This window comes from Solanum lycopersicum, chromosome 7 (genome assembly GCF_036512215.1).
Source record: "Solanum lycopersicum chromosome 7, SLM_r2.1".
Lineage (NCBI taxonomy): Eukaryota > Viridiplantae > Streptophyta > Magnoliopsida > Solanales > Solanaceae > Solanum > Solanum lycopersicum.
This window is the reverse complement of record NC_090806.1, coordinates 46,726,475-46,744,026: the sequence shown is the minus strand read 5'-3', so window position 1 is coordinate 46,744,026 and position 17,552 is coordinate 46,726,475. Positions and strand designations below refer to the sequence as shown.

At 39.2% G+C, this 17,552-nt stretch overlaps 1 protein-coding gene across 1 annotated transcript; it reads right to left on the bottom strand.

The window, feature by feature from the left end:
- Positions 1 to 1,365: 1,365 nt before the first annotated feature.
- Positions 1,366 to 11,194, bottom strand: LOC138337463 (uncharacterized). The gene is made up of 5 exons (XM_069287378.1): positions 11,101 to 11,194; positions 10,737 to 10,879; positions 8,055 to 8,154; positions 6,432 to 6,488; positions 1,366 to 1,547 (listed from the first exon to the last, which is right to left on the bottom strand). The coding sequence occupies exons 1-5, from the start codon at positions 11,192 to 11,194 to the stop codon at positions 1,366 to 1,368; spliced, it is 576 nt and encodes a 191-aa protein (XP_069143479.1).
- Between the last annotated feature and the right edge of the window lie 6,358 nt (positions 11,195 to 17,552).

Below are 17,552 nucleotides of genomic sequence, written 5' to 3'. Positions count from 1 at the left end.
TTCTCTCAATCCACAATCCATAGACACCTTCAGTCAGTACAATGTTGAATAGTTGTGTTGTTGTACGCTTTCCTTTCCCATGTTGAATGCACCATTGCAGACCCATGACATTGGAAAAATATTTTGTTGATCGATCCATCCTATCAGTCTCTCCCAAAGATCCTGGCATATTGACATTGTAAAAACAATTGCTCTATACTCTCTTCTGCACACTTGCATAACACACAGTTCTTGTCTACTACAACTCCCCATTGAACTAGTCTATCAACTGTTGCTAGCTTTTGGTTCAACATAATCCATATTGTGAAGTAAGCTTTAGGCCTTGCAGCATTGTTAAACATGAGACAATTCCATGCAGACCTTTGTTGCTCCCCTTTCATGTAATAGTATATTTGTCTGATCATCCCTTTTCCCTTATCTTGTACTTGATGAACTTGATCAATTATATGCTTTGCATTCATTATTTTCTTTATCATCCAGCTTGCATGGTTTCTCATCTGCCAGTTGTTCTTCCCCTTTATATATGTGCATATATCAATTTGATCCATAACTTGTCTTCTTTAATTGCTAAGTCCCAACACAATTTAGCCACTGCAGCTCTATTCCAAACTTTCATATTAATCAATCCCATACCACCTTCATATTTAGGACAACACACTTTCTACCATGCTATTAGACCTTTTTTTAGTAACACAAATAACCCCTGAATACAAATAACTTATACAAAGACCTTCAATCAATTTAATTATCTTTGTAGGAATAATGTAAAGGTGTGCCCAAAAAGACAGCACTCTAAACAATACAGTCTTTACTAGTTGTGTTCTTCCTACATAAGACAATTTTTTTGCTGTCCATGAGTTGATTCTTGCCATAATTTTTTCAATAAGAGGATACCACTGAAGTATAGACAACTTCTTTGATAAAAGAGGCACCCCCAAGTATTTAAAAGATAGACCTTCCATTTTATAGCCAAGTTGTTGCACAATTTGCTGCCTCACCTCCACCTGAACTCCACCACAATATATTGAAATTTTATTAAGGTTTGCCTGCAGTCCAAAAGCTTGAGAACTCTATGAAAAATCCTTGAAGAGCCTTGATGGAATTAAGATCACCTCAAAAAAAAAGTAACAAATCATCTGCCAAACATAAATATGTGATATCCAGCTTAGAGCATTTAGGATGATACTTAAATGTTTTCTCTTCTTTAAGTCCCTTGAGAACTCTACTAAGATATTCCATAGCTATAGCAAACAAAAAAGGTGACATTGGATCTCCTTGCCTGAGTCCTTTAACAGAATCCAATCTTTGAGTAGTGTGTCCATTAACTACAATAGTGTAATTTACTGTCTTGACACAATGCATTGCCTATTGAGTAAACATATCAGGAAAACCCAAGCCCACCATCACTTTCTCTAAGAATGGACATTCAACTGAATCATAAGCTTTCTGCAGATCAATCTTAAGCATACTTCTAGGAGAAATATTCTTCCTAGTATAAGCCTTAACCAATTCATGAGCCAATAGAAATATTATCTGAAATTTCCTCCCTGGAATGATCCAGCATGACTATCACAAATAACAGTATGAAAAACTGTCACGACCCAAATCCGGGCCGCGACTGGCACCCATACTTACCCTCCTATGTGAGCGAACCAACCAAATCTAAACCTTAACATTTCAATATAATATCAACAAAAGTAATGCTGAAGACTTAAACTCATTATTAAAATCAATAACTATTATTATCCCCAAAATCTGGAAGTCATCATCACAAGAACATCTACGATCAAATGACTAAACTAAGAGTATTCTAAAAGCTAAAAATACATAAGAAGCTAGTCCATGCCAGAGGTTCAAGGCATCAAGACTTGGAGAAGAAGATCCAGTCCAAGCTAGAAGCATTAGCTCACCCTGAATTTCCGATGTAGTAAGACTGGCTTGAATTACTGTTGAGTTGAAGACGATGGCACATTTGCTGCAATCCACAAATAAACGAGAAGAAAACATAAAAGTACGGGTCAGTACAAAACACGGGTACTGAGTAGATATCATCGGCCAACTCAAAATAGGGAACAGTATATATCAAATATTATGGTAAATCAACTATAAAACTCAACATGTAGCAACACCAAGTACTATAATCATCAATAAGTACCATCAAGTTCATCCATGAGGGCTCAAGCCTCAACACCATACTCATTTGGGAATTATGTTTATTAAGTTGAGTATATTATCATCTTTCAAGATTCATTATCTTTCTTCCTCTTGTGTCGGTACGTGACACTCCGATCCCCTACTGCTATGTGTCGGTACGTGACACTCTGATCCCCTAATTCTACGTGTCGGTTCGTGACACCCGATCCCCTATATGTGTCGTACGTGACACTCCGATCCCCTATATGTGTCGGTACGTGACACTCCGATCCCCTATATGTGTCGGTACGTGACACTCTGATCCCCTATATGTGTCGGTACGTGACACTCCGATCCCCTATATGTGTCGGTACGTGACACTCCGATCCACTAATACTATGTGTCGGAACGTGACACTCCGATCCACTAATACTATGTGTCGGAACGTGACACTCTGATCCACTAATACTATGTGTCGGAACGTGACACTCCGATCCACTAATATCATTCTGTAAATCATCAAGCCTTCTCTATACCAAGGCATCATCAATCCCATTACTTTAATTCATCAAGCCTTCTTCTATACCAAGACATCATCATTAATAATGTATATTAAAGTTTCTTTCAAGATTTGGGATTCAATACTTTCATCATGCTTATCTTATCACAATCACATAATCATATTCATGCAAACATACCATTAAGCATATAGTAGGGTTTACAATACTACCAATACATATCATTCACTATTAAGAGTTTACTTATGAAAGCATGAAAACCATAACCTACCTCCACCGAAGAATTGAAATCAAGCAAGTTAATCCTCAAAGCTTGGTGTTTTCCTCTTCTTCTCGATCATTACTCTCTCTCCCTTCTTGTTCTTTCTATTTTCTTATTCAAACCCTCTTTCTTTTACCATAATTAGTATATAATTAAGAATAAAAGATGGCAATAATACCCCACTAATTAACTTAGGGTTACCTCTTTTACCCCCAAGAATTTGAGTTATTAATATAAACCCATGAACTTTATAATTAAGGCAAGAATAGTAAAAAACGTCCCTTAAAACATAACCAGAAATCCGACTCCAACTGGGATTATGCAAACTGTGACGGGCCGTCGCACCTGCGACGGTCCGTCCTGATGTCCGTCGCATAGTTCAGAAGCTGGATTATGGGTGAATGGCCTGTGACGGTCCGTCACACCTGTGACCGTCCATCCTGCCACTCCGTTACGAAGTTCAGAGAGTCGATTTTCAATACCCAATTTCAAATTTTCTAAGTGTTTTGAAACGAGACTCTGCGACGGTCCGTCGTGCCCTTGACGCTCCGTCATGGGGTCCGTCGCTTCTGCCAGTTTTTCCAGAATTAAAATTTGTTGCTCAAAACGACTAAACAGGTCGTTACAATAGATACCAATTTACCCATCGTTCGTCCCCGAACGATCAAAAGAAGGAAAACAAGGGCGAAAAGGAGTACTTGAATCTGTAAACAGATGTGGGTATTTTTCTCGCATATCCGCCTCCTTCTCCCAAGTAGATTCTTCAACGGGTCGATTCTTCCATTGCACCTTGATGGATGCAATCTCTCTTGACCTCAACTTGCGAACTTCTCTATCTAAAATAGCAACAGGTTCCTCCTCATAAGACAAGTTCTCATCAAGCAAAACTGAATCCCAACGGATAATGTAGTTTCCATCCCCATGGTATCTTTTTAACATCGACACATGTAATACCGGATGTACTCCGGACAGCCCTGGAGGCAAGGCTAACTCATAAGCCACCTCTCCTACTCGCTTAAGTACTTCAAATGGTCCAATGTACCTTGGACTTAGTTTCCCCCTTTTTCCAAACCGCATCACCCCTTTCATTGGTGAAACTTTCAACAAGACTTGCTCACCCTCCATGAACTCTAAGTCTCTAACCTTTCGATCTGCATATTCTTTTTGTCTACTTTGCGCCGCTAGAATCTTTTCTTGAATAGACTTCACTTTCTCTATCGAATCCCTCAAAAAGTCAGTACCCCAAGGCCTAACCTCAAATGCATCAAACCAACTAATGGGAGACCTACATCTCCTACCATACAATGCTTCAAATGGAGCCATATCAATGCTTGAGTGATAGCTATTATTGTATGAAAATTCCGCTAAGGGTAAAAAGCTATCCCAATGACCACCAAACTCTATCACACATGCACGAAGCATATCCTCCAACACTTGAATCGTTCGCTAAGGCTGACCATCGGTGTGAGGATGGAACGCGGTACTAAGGTCCAACCTAGTACCCAATTCCGCATGCAATGTTTTCCAAAACTTAGAAGTAAACTGCGTACCTCTATCTGATACGATGGATAGTGGAACTCCATGCAATCGCACCACTTCCGAGATGTAAAGTTTGGCTAACTTCTCTGCATTGTAAGTCACCTTGACCGGAATGAAATGAGCAGATTTAGTTAACCTATCAACAATCACCCAAATGAAGTCATACTTACCCATTATCTTCGGAAGACCAACCACAAAATCCATTGCAATTCTTTCCCACTTCCATTCCGGAATGGGCATTCTCTAAAGTGTTCCTCCGGGCCTTTGGTTTTCATACTTTACTTGTTGACAGTTTGGACATTTGGCAATAAAATCCACAATGTCACGCTTCATTCTACCCCACCAAAAGTGTTGTTTTAGGTCACGATACATCTTGGTTGCACCCGGATGTATAGAATACCTTGAACTATGAGCCTCTACCAGAATAGTGTTGATCAAATCATCGACGCGGGGTACACTTACCCTTCACTTGATTCTCAAAACACCTTCCTCATCGATTTGTGCTTCCTTAGCCTCCCCTCGCAATACTTTATCTTGGATTCGCCTTAGTTTCTCATCATCAAACTGTTTTCCCTTAATTTTGTCAAGAAAAGAAGATCTTGAGTCCACACTAGTCAACAATCCTCCCTTCTCATTTACTTCTAATCTCATCAAGTCATTAGCTAGAGTCTGAACCTCTCTAGCCAATGGGCGTCTAGAAGCTTGCAAGTGAGCTAGACTTCCCATGCTTCCCACCTTTCTACTTAAAGCATCTGCTACAACATTCGCCTTCCCCAGATGATACAAAGTAGTGATGTCGTAGTCCTTCAGTAGTTCCATCTATCTCCTCTATCTCAAGTTCAAATCCTTCTAAGTAAAGACATACTGAAGGCTACGATGATCCGTGTAGACCTCACATTTAACCCCATATAAATAGTGTCTCTATTGTTTTAATGCAAACACTACCGCAGCCAATTCCAAATAATGAGTTGGATAGTTACGTTCATGCACCTTTAATTGCCTTGAAGCATAAGCAATCACACTCTTCTCTTGCATTAGTACTGCACCCAAACCAGAATAGGATGCATCACCATAAACAATGAAGTTCTTACCCTCTACTGGCAAGGTAAGGATAGGTGCGGTAGTCAACAAAGTCTTGAGCTTCTGAAAGCTTTCCTCACATTCGTCTGACCATACAAATGGAACATTCTGCTTAGTCAAGTTCGTCAATTGGGAAGCAATAGAAGAGAATCCCTTGACAAATCGACGGTAGTAGCTGGCTAACCCAACAAAGCTCCTTATTTCTGACACATTAGTAGGTCTTACCCAATTCTTCACTGTCTCAATCTTAGAAGGATCCACCATAACTCCATCCTTAGAAACCACGTGCCCCAAGAAGGACACTGCATCTAGCCAAAACTCACACTTAGAGAACTTGGCATAAAGCTTTTTCTCCCTCAACATTTCCAATACCATTCTCAAATGCTCTTCATGTTCCTTCTTGCTCTTTGAGTATACCAATATATCATCAATAAATACGATCACGAAGAGGTCCAAATATGGCTTAAAAATCCCGTTCATCATGCTCATGAACGCAGCAGGGGCATTCGTAAGACCAAAGGACATCACTACAAATTCGTAATGCCCATACCTCGTTCGAATAGTAGTCTTTGGCACATCCGTTACCCGTATTTTCAATTGATGATAACCGGATCTCAAGTCAATCTTAGAGAAGACACAAGCACCTTGTAACTGATCGAACAAGTCATCAATGCGGGGAAGAGGATACTTGTTCTTTATGGTTACCTTTTTTAGTTGTATGTAGTCTATACACATTCGAAAACTCCCATCCTTCTTCTTTAAAAACAAAACCCGAGCACCCTACGGAGATGCACTTGGGCTAATAAAGCCTTTGTTTAACAACTCTTGAAGTTGGGCTTTTAACTCTCTTAACTCCGCGGGAGCCATTCTATAAGGGGGTATCGAAATGGGACAAGTACCCGGTTCAAATTCAATACAGAAATCAATATCCCTATCTGGTGGCATACCAGGAAGATCTGCAGGGAACACATCCAGAAACTCACGGACTACTGAAACCGACTCAATCGAAGGTACTTGGGTAGTGTAATCCTTGAGATGTGCCAAGAAAGCTAAACACCCTTTACTAACCATTTTCTTAGCACGAAGAAAGAAGATGATACGCACCAGATTGGAAGTGTAGTCACCCTCCCACACTAACGGGTTTGTCCCAGGCTTGGCTAACGTCACCATTTTAGAATTACAATCCAATATTGCAAATTGCGGAGAAAGCCAAGTCATTCCCAGAATCACATCAAAATCATCCATTTCTAAGATAACCAAATCTACATAAGTGTTGCTCCCCACAAAGTTTACCAAACAAGACCTATATACCTTTTCAACTACCACAGACTCACCCACCGGAGTAGAAACACGAGTAGGCATATCAAGAAATTCACAATGTAAATGTAGACCATTAGCAAATGAGGAAGATACATAAGAAAAGGTGGATCCAAGATCAAACAATACAGAAGCCATGCAATCACAAACCAGAAGATTACCTGTGATGACAGCATCAGATGCCTCTGCTTCAGACCGCACAGGGAAAGCGTAACAATGGGCCCCATCGTTCGTCTGTCCGTTGCCCCTACCATGTTATGATGTAGTGGCTCCAGCTTGCCTATCACCTTGGCCGTTTTGGAGACCACGATTTCCTCGACCACCACGCCCTCCAGAAAAACGGCCTCTACCATGACCACCTCTACCTCTAGCTATTGGGGGTCTGTAACTCTGTTTTGGACAATTTCTCCTAATATGTCCAGTCTCCCCACATCCGTAACACTCTCTGGAGTCAAGCATAGGTCTCTCGGAGAAGTGTTGACCGGTCTGAGGTGGTCTTCCAACTACAGTCTGTAGTGAATACTGAATTGGTCGGACTGAGTAACTTCCCGAACCGTGTCCTCCAGTGTAAGCACCATTAAACTCACCTCCCTTTCGAAACCTTTTTGATGTCGATGTCGTAATGAAGTCGTCTGGCTTCACTCCTTCCCCTTCTATCACAAAGTCTACCACCTCTTGGAAGGATTTTGCCGTTGCGGCTATCTGTAAGGCCGAAATCCGCAATGCTGACCTCAACCCCTTCACAAACCGGCGAATTCGCTCTTGTGGACTGAAACACAGTTGGGTGGCATACCGGGATAATGCACGAAACTTAGCCTCATATGCATTGACCGACATCTTACCTTGCTCTAGGCTCAAGAACTCATCCCTTTTCCTATCCCTCAAGGTTCGGGGGATATACTTCTCCATAAACAAGCTAGAGAATGAGGCCCAAGTCATAGGTGGTGTCTCTGTTGGTTGACACTCAATATGTGACCGCCACCACATTTTGGCGTTCCCTTGAAACTGATAAGTCACAAACTCCACACCAAACCATTCTACTATACCCATCTTGTGTAGTAGCTCGTGACAGTCAACCAGAAAATCATAAGCATCCTCTGATTCAGCACCCTTGAAGACCGGAGGTTTCAATTTCAAGAACTTACTGAAAAGTTCATGCTGATCATTTGTCATTATAGGCCCAGTAGTCAGACGTGGAAACGTGCCTATTTCCAATGAGGCATCCATACGAGGAGCCATAGTGGCTGCATGTTGTACCTCTGGAGCCTGAGATGCTGGTGCAGAAAACACTGGGGGTGTCTGGCCCTGATCAGATAACCCGCTAAGATAAGCCAGAACCTGATTGATCATCTCTGGGGTAGGTTGGGGTGGCATTTCCTCATTCTGCACTTGTTCATTTTCCCCATCCTACCCTTCTCTTATTACCTCCTCAATCGGTGGAGGAGTCACTGCCCTAGTATCAGATGGACTAGGTGTTCGTCCTCTTCCCCTAGAGGACGTCCTCCCACGACCTCTACCACGGCCTCTTGCCGTTGCTCTTGTTCTAAACATCTGCGAAAGTGAATAAAGATGGCCAGATACCAATTCGTATCGCCTAGATACAATTTAGACTCAAGTAGTAGCACGATAGAAAGAATGAAAGAGTGAAATTTTCCTAAAGTCTTATAGCCTCTCAAGGAAAAGTAAAGGCGTCCCCCTACCGTTCCTTAAGACTCTACTAGACCTGTTCTTGTGTGATGAGACCAACAAACCTAATGCTCTGATACCAAGTTTGTCACGACCCAAATCCGGGCCGCGACTGGCATCCACACTTACCCTCCTATGTGAGCGAACCAACCAAATCTAAACCTTAACATTTCAATATAATATCAACAAAAGTAATGCGGAAGACTTAAACTCATTAATAAAATCAATAACTATTATTATCCCCAAAATCTGGAAGTCATCATCACAAGAACATCTACGATCAAATGACTAAACTAAGAGTATTCTAAAAGCTAAAAATACATAAGATGCTAGTCCATGCCAGAGGTTCAAGGCATCAAGACTTGGAGAAGAAGATACAGTCCAAGCTAGAAGCATTAGCTCACCCTGAATTTCCGATGTAGTAAGACTGGCTTGAATTACTGTTGAGTTGAAGACGATGGCACATTTGCTGCACTCCACAAATAAACAAGAAGAAAACATAAAAGTAGGGGTCAGCACAAAACACGGGTACTGAGTAGATATCATCGGCCAACTCAAAATAGGGAACAATATATATCAAATATTATCGTAAATCAACTATAAAACTCAACATGTAGCAACAACAAGTACTATAATCATCAATAAGTACATTCAAGTTCATCCATGAGGGCTCAAGCCTCAACACCATACTCATTTGGGAATTAAGTTTATTAAGTTGAGTATATTATCATCTTTCAAGATTCATTATCTTTCTTCCTCTTGTGTCGGTACGTGACACTCCGATTCCCTACTGCTATGTGTCGGTACGTGACACTCCGATCCCCTAATTCTACGTGTCGGTTCGTGACACCCGATCCCCTATATGTGTCGGTACGTGACACTCCGATCCCCTATATGTGTCGGTACATGACACTCTGATCCCCTATATGTGTCGGTACGTGACACTCCGATCCCCTATATGTGTCGGTACGTGACACTCCGATCCCTTATATGTGTCGGTACGTGACACTCCGTTACACTAATACTATGTGTCGGAATGTGACACTCCGATCCACTAATACTATGTGTCGGAACGTGACACTCTGATCCACTAATATCATTCTGTAAATCATCAAGCCTTCTCTATACGAAGGCATCATCAATTCCATTACTTTAATTTATCAAGCCTTCTTCTATACCAAGGCATCATCATTAATAATGTATATTAAAGTTTCTTTCAAGATTTGGGATTCAATACTTTCATCATGCTTATCTCATCAAAATCACATAATCATATTCATGCAAACATACCATTAAGCATATAGTAGGGTTTACAATACTACAAATACATATCATTCACTATTAAGAGTTTACTTATGAAAGCATGAAAACCATAACCTACCTCCACCGAAAAATTGAAATCAAGCAAGTTAATCCTCAAAGGTTGGTGTTTTCCTCTTCTTCTCGATCGTTTCTCTCTCTCCCTTCTTGTTCTTTCTATTTTCTTGTTCAAAACCCTCTTTCTTTTACCCTAATTAGTATATAATTAAGAATAAAAGATGGCAATAATACCCCACTAATTAACTTAGGGTTACCTCTTTTAACCCCCAAGAATTTGAGTTATTAATATAAACCCACGAACATTATAATTAAGGCAAGAATAGTGAAAAACGTCCCTTAAAACTTAACCAGAAATCCGACTCCAACTGGGATTATGCAAACTGTAATGGGCCGTCGCGCCTGAGACAGTCCGTCCTGCTGTCCGTCGCATAGTTCAGAAGCTGGATTTTGGGTGAATGGTCTGTGACGGTCCGTCACACCTGTGATGATCCGTCCTGCCACTCCGTTACGAAGTTTAGAGAGTCGATTTTCAGTACCCAATTTCAGATTTTCTAAGTGTTTTGAAATGAGACCCTGCGACGGTCCGTCGTGCCCTTGACGGTCCGTCGTGGGGTCCGTCGCTTCTGCCAGTTTTTCCAGAATTGAAGTTTGTTGCTCAAAACGACTAAACAGGTCGTTACAAAAACATCATGCATTCTGTTTGTTCTCACCTTTGAAATGATTTTATATAGGAGAATACAACAAGCAATTGGAGTAACAAGTGTGCAGTTGAAAGGCTTAAACAACTTTTCTGTTGTGGAGAAACTTTAGAAAGCCTCAATGATATCATTTTTGATGATCTTCCAAGTATACTTAAAGAAAAAAGCATTATAGCCATATACACCTGGAGCCTTGTCATTCCCAATAGATTGTAATGTTGCAAAGATCTCCCCTTCTATCATTCTAGCACATAGTTGAATTGTTTGCTGTTTTGACAATACAAGCCCTCTTTTCATCACCTGAGCTTTTATAGCTTGAAGTTTACCTGCTGATGTTATTATAAAAATTTTATAAAACAAAACAAACTGATCTTGAATCTCTTGAGGTTCATACAACATCCTTCCATTTATACATAAAATATTTCTAATATACTTCTTTTGAGTTCTCTCCTTTATCACTAAACTAATGTATTTGTTATTTTCATCCCCTAGTTGTATCCATTTTTCCCTTGCTTTTTGCCTTAGAGCCCTTTTCTCTATCACTGACCACTTTTCCAGCTTTTCAGTAACTCTTTTTCTTTAGCAATTAACTTATCCTTTGCCTGACTGTATAGCTGTTCTTGAATCTCTGCATGTTCCATTCTAGCCTTCTCAATCTATTGGCCTATAAATTGAAATTCTCTTCTATTCATCTGCCTCAGTACTGGCTGGAGGGACTTCATCTTGTACCAAATCTTCTTCATTACATAATTGTCATAATTCTGTTTCCCGACTTTCTCCACCAATTCAAAAAAAGAAGCATGTTCAATCCAAACATTAAAGAACTTAAAACTTACTCTAACTTGCTGTTAAGTTTGTTGTAGTAACAATTGCATAGGGCTTTGAGCAGAGACACCTGGATTCCCATACTCCAAAATAAAATGACCCCATTTTTCCATCCACACATCATTCCCAAAGGCTCTGTCAATCCTATTTCAAATTCTAGCACTACCAGTCTAATTTTTATTTCAAGTATAGTGATTACCTTTCCATTGTATTTCATTGATGCCCATGTCTTTAACACATTCTGCAAAATCCCTGACTATGTTAGTAATGTAGACCTCCATCGAATGTGCAGTCTTGACTTCAAAAAAGCGCAAAAACTTAGTAACTCTATCAACAATCACCTAAATGGAGTGTTGTTGTTTGGGGTGAAAATTTTGTCCCATTCTGAACAGTTACGCCACCGTTAAATATGCTAATAAGACGAACTGCTAAGCGGGTCAGTCTTTGAACCTCTTTTGCTAGTTCCTTTCTTTCTTCCTCAATACGTGCTACATTGCGCATCGATAGTATTCTAAGAGTCTCTGCTACTACATTATCATTACCAGGATAGTAATGTAGACTATAACATAGTCGTTAAGGAACTCAAGCGATCTTCTCTAGGGAAATTCAATAATTTTCATGTAAACACATATTGAAGGCTTTTATGATCTATGAACATATCTTTGCGAACACCATACAAGTAATGCCTACAAATGTTATGTTCATAGACGATTATTGCAAGCTCGAGGTCATGAATTGAGCAGTTTTTCCCATGCAGCTAATTTTGTATGTATAAGTTATAACTTTACCTCGCTGCATCAACACACAACTGTCACATCCTGGATTACCCCCTAGACATAACCGGCGTCTTCGACCTCTTTAAGGACTAAGAGTAGACTCTTAGTCTCATGTAATTAAATTAATAGGTTTAAATTGCGGAAGAAATTAAAACTTTTCATTACATCTACTTGAAGGTTTACATAGATCTCTACACACACATAATATAGTCGTATCGAGTATACATAGACTCTTCGTATAGAAAGGTTACATAGCCTTCTACTTTATTGGACATTATTATATAGAAAATACCATAGACATAAAAGTCATCTCATCTCATATCATCTTTCGATGTATATAAAATTTGGGCATAGCGCTTGCATCAATCCAACAAGACCACATATAGGTCACGCAAATTATAGTACTCAATTGAAAGGAAATAATTGATACGGTCTTTAACAAGTCCGTAAGCTAGCTAGTGACATTGAGCTCAGAATGTGAGGACCTACCCTACTTGGATGAAATGAAGAATCCAAGCCTTCAACAATGTCACTTCCAAACTTTTCAACGATTGAAACATAAAATGTTGGGGAAAAGGGAAGAAAATAGGATTAGTACTCCACATATACTAAGTATGAGACCATATTGAACATATAATGTCAAAACATGCTAAAAAGGGACTTTTAGTAAAAACATGTTATTTTACAAGTTTAAAGGTCTCATGCTTAACTAAGAAAGTCATACCAACAAATTAAACATGCTTACTCAAACATGGAATATGAATCCCAACAAACTTGAACCCATGATTACTACAACCCTTCCATCAAGGAAATGACATCACCAATATGGTTAATAGTTAATTCCATCATATTATGCAATACATCTACTCATGAATCCTTATCATGTCAACAAGTGCAATGACCAAGCAAAGCCCCATAACCCTACTCAATCAAGTGACCTTAACAAGAAACCATAATCAATGATCAACTTCACCCAATATAACATTTAGATATACATTTCACCTTATCTTAACAATATTACCCAATGTATACTAATCGTTGAACTAATAAACATATAGTATCAACAATGTACAAGTTCTTCGTATACATATCATATAGCATTATAACATAAACATATATAAGAGCATCCTCCTAAGACTCCCCTCGGAGCTAACTAATGCAACGCTTAGGTAGAGTCTCATACCTCTACCTAGACTAAGCCAGACCCCTTAGGTTATCCTAGTTAGAGTTGAATTCCTTTAATTCATTTTACCTTCTTGGGAGCATCTTTCCCTAACCGACATAGACCACATGATATACTGTGGAATCAGGTGTCATAAGACCTTACATCAAAAGAAGGTGGAATCCTTGACAAACTAGTACCAAAACATGGATAATAGCAACTAAGTGGATCCACTAGCTAGTATTCTTATAGGGACAACATAGTTCAAGAATTAGGAGAAATAGTTGGGACCATTTTTAGGAACCATGCATTATAGTATGCAATCTAAAGAGAAATTTTGTCCTGTGTGGAAAAAGACAGTCCTCAAGCTAGTTCACTCGGTGCTAAGCTACATTCCCTTTTTGAAATCTATCTAAGCCTTTAATTATCAACCATAGTTTAGTTAGGTCATTGGGTCTACCCCATGTATAACCATCATCATCAATATCTCAATAAGAATTGTATGAGTGTAGGTTCTTTCATCACAATTCATATAGGTCAGGTTAACACATTTCATAGCATTTCATAATAAGGCACATTGGTATACATCATCACCCTTATAACCTTTACATCTTAACAACCTCACAACCATAATCAAGAAATTTCAAATCAACATCATGCCACCATATCAATCCTAATTAAAGGCATAATCCAAAATAATATTATAACTCAACCACAATTAATAACAATTTGAATTAAAGATAGAGATTCTAAGACTTACCAAGTATTCCTGATAGTTCATCATCAAGGTCTTACCATCAACCCAATTAGGGGATTAAAATCATCACACAATGATAACCAATAAGATAACAAGACCAATTACATCTCTAAAACACAACTCAACACTAGATCATAGCTTAAGACAGAATACATATGCTAATTTCACAATATACTTCATAACCTAAATCACATCTTAAGAACTAGCATTATAAACCTATAATTCATCTCAATTTATTCATATAAAAACACCATATGATAGTAATATAATAAAAAACCAAGCCATCACAATACTACATAGGTCAAGATCACATTTTACGGTTAGGGGTTAAACACCACATTCTTCAATTTTGAATCAAACTATGAAAATTAACCCTAATTAAGAAAAAATACATGTTATTCTATCCATTATATCCTAAAGAAACCATATACAACTTAGTTTACAACACAAATTTCGTAGTTTGATGAATCCTATTAGAAAACTCAACTTATGAATTCTATTTTGAAGGAACCCTTTGAGGAAAGAGTCTCAAAGGTAAATTAGATCCCATACCTTAACATCTGATGAAGAATTGATGGTGAATTCGTCCCTTTTCCAGCCCCCAACACTTATCTTTGCTAGCCTTCAATGGTGAGTTCAAGTAGAGAGAGAAAGAAGAGAGAAGGAAGAGAGTTTATTTGTGAGTTGTCTTAGATTAATGAAGGTTGGGGGTATTTATATTAAGACTGAATCAGATTAATTAGACTCTCTTAAGATCCTCATTAGATCACCTAACCCCCTAACTAAATAAATGAAACCAACCTAAGTTGTGCAGGAAACTCAACCCTCAAATATGTGACCCCGAATGACGGGTCGTCTGTGAGTCGACGAGCTGGCCTCCCTTCCGTCCTGCACTCTGTAGGTAAGTTCAGAGACTTGTGCAGGTGAGGATTCCTAGAATTTTCTAAGTGTGGGACGACAGTGGCATCGATGCCTCGTCGATCCACACACGAGCCGTCTCTTCTCCCATAGATGCACACTGCCAGGCAGTGTTACCTCAAACTTCAGCGATCCTCCTCGAGGGACCTTGGTTGGCCATTTGGGAGTCATACCCAGAAGTTTCGACCATGAAAAAACCAAAACACCTATTAGATACCTTTTTAAAATTTTTCATACATTTTTTACTTTAAAAGCTAGTCAAACAAGCTAAGGCACACTAGTATCTCTTTGAACCAACTTCCGGACGTCATGGACATTTTGGTTCTTAAACTTCCTAAATGACCTAAATTTATTAAATTGGACTTAAAACAGTACTTAGACCTCATTACACATATGTTAGGCTTTACAACACGTCTTGGATTTTCAAAGTGTTAAATTATCCCCCACTTAGGAACGTTCGTCCTCGAATGACACTAAAATTCTTTTGAAGGAAGGAATAGACTCAAGACTAGAAGCCCAGCCAATCAACAAAACAAAACCAACTTAAATCAAATTCTTTCAACAAGGAAAATTCTAAAAAACCAGTTACCACACATAAGGCTCAAAACACTTCATCAGAGGTATTTCCTTTTCACAACATACATGAGCTAAACATACATTACATGAGTCAATTTCATAAAAACTCACTATATCAAATCTGCACAACATAACTTCAAACAAACCAAAAGGCCAAATTCCAATTTCAAAGCACCTATTTCACTGTAACCTCACTGTAACGCAAATTTCAAAATGCAAATTTTTGCAAAACCTCACCAAAAATCATGAAACTTCAATTTTAGTAATATTTATATTATTGAAAAGAAAGGCTAATCGCAATTATCAAAAAGATGAGGGTAAAAGGACTTCATGTCGGCCTTGGCCTCCCATGTTGCACCCTCAACAAGGTGATTTTTCCATATTACCTTTACGGAAACCACCTCTATGTTCCTTAACTTCTTAACTTTCCTATCATGAATTTGAACCGAAACTTCCTTATAAGAGAGGTTATCCTTGAAACCACGACCCTCAATAGGAAGAATGGACTCGGGATCACCCATACATTTCTTCAACATAGAAACATGGAAAACCGGATGAACCAAAGCCAATTAACTAGGGAGTTCCAATTCATATGCCACTTTGCCAACCCTTTGCAAAATTTCTAGGAACCCACATAATGAGGACTCAATTTCCCCTTCTTGCAAAATCTTACCACCCCTTTCATTGGTGAAATTTTCAAACACACCTTATCACCCTTCTCAAACTCCAAATCCCTTCTTCTATGATCGACATAAGACTTTTATCGACTATAGGCCATTTGAAACCGGTTCCTTATGATATGAACCTTCTCCAAGGTCTTATAAATCAAATAGGGACCAAGAAGCGAGGGATCACCCACCTTAAACCACCTTATAGAAGACCTACACCTCCTACCATACAAGGCTTCATAGGAGCCATGGAGATGGATAAAGAAAACTATTATTATAAGCAAACTCTAGAAAAGGCAAATGTTTATCCCAATTCCGTTGAAAATCAATTATGCAAGCCCTAAGAATATCCTCAAGGGTTTGAATATTGTGTTCCACTTGACCATACGTTTGGGGATGAGAAATGGTACTCAACTTCATCTTAGTACCCAAACCTTTTTTGAACGACCTCCAAAACCTAGAAATGAATTGTGCACCCTGATTTGATATGATGGATAACGAAATACAATGGAGACACATGTTCTCATGTATGAAGATCCTAGCATAATCTTTCGCCGAATACATAGATTAAATGGGAATAAAGCAAGTGGACTTAGTCAACCTATCCACAACAACCCATACAGAATCATATGACCTTTGAGTCTGAGGTAAACCCACTACAAAGTCCATATGTATGTCTTCCCACTTCCAAGTAGGAATTTGGATCTCTTTATTAAACCACCTGACTTTTGATGTTCGGCCTTTACTTGTTTGCAATTTGGACACTTAGTGACAAACTCCTCTATGTCCCTCTTCAAACTTTCCCACCACTATATCTCCCTTAGGTCATGGTACATTTTTATCGAACATGGATGAATGGAGTAGCATAACCCATTGGCTTCTTCAAGGATCCGGTCCCTCAATTCATTAACATTGGGAACACACAATATCCTTTGGCACCTTAAAATACCATCTGCTCTAGTGAGAATGTCTCGTTAAGCTTGCCAAGGACTGCTTCTTTGAACCTTATCAATGATTTGTCAAGGTGTTGTTTGGACTTCACCTCAACTACTAATGATGACTCGAGTTGTGATGGACTATGGCACCCCTATCTGGAGAACCTTCCAACCTCACCCCCGACCTTGCCAACCTACGTACTTCCTTTGCTAGGTCTTTCTTGCCTTTACCGACTTGGGCTGCACTACCCATATTCATATGACTTAGGGCATCCTCCATCATATTAGCCTTGCAGGGGTGATAGAAGACACTCATATCTAGTCTTCAAACAACTCCAACCACCTCCTTTGCCGGAGGTTCAAATTTTTTTTGGTAAACACA

Coding starts and splice junctions, on each gene's coding strand:
- LOC138337463 (XM_069287378.1), bottom strand. CDS start 11,194: ATGGAACATGCAGAGATTCAAGAACAGCTATACAGTCAGGCAAAGGAT. Junction 10,880..11,100: donor ACTGAAAAGCTGGAAAAGTG/GTCAGTGATAGA, acceptor TAACATCAGCAG/GTAAACTTCAAGCTATAAAA. Junction 6,489..8,054: donor GGATGCCTCATTGGAAATAG/GCACGTTTCCAC, acceptor TGTTCCCTGCAG/ATCTTCCTGGTATGCCACCA.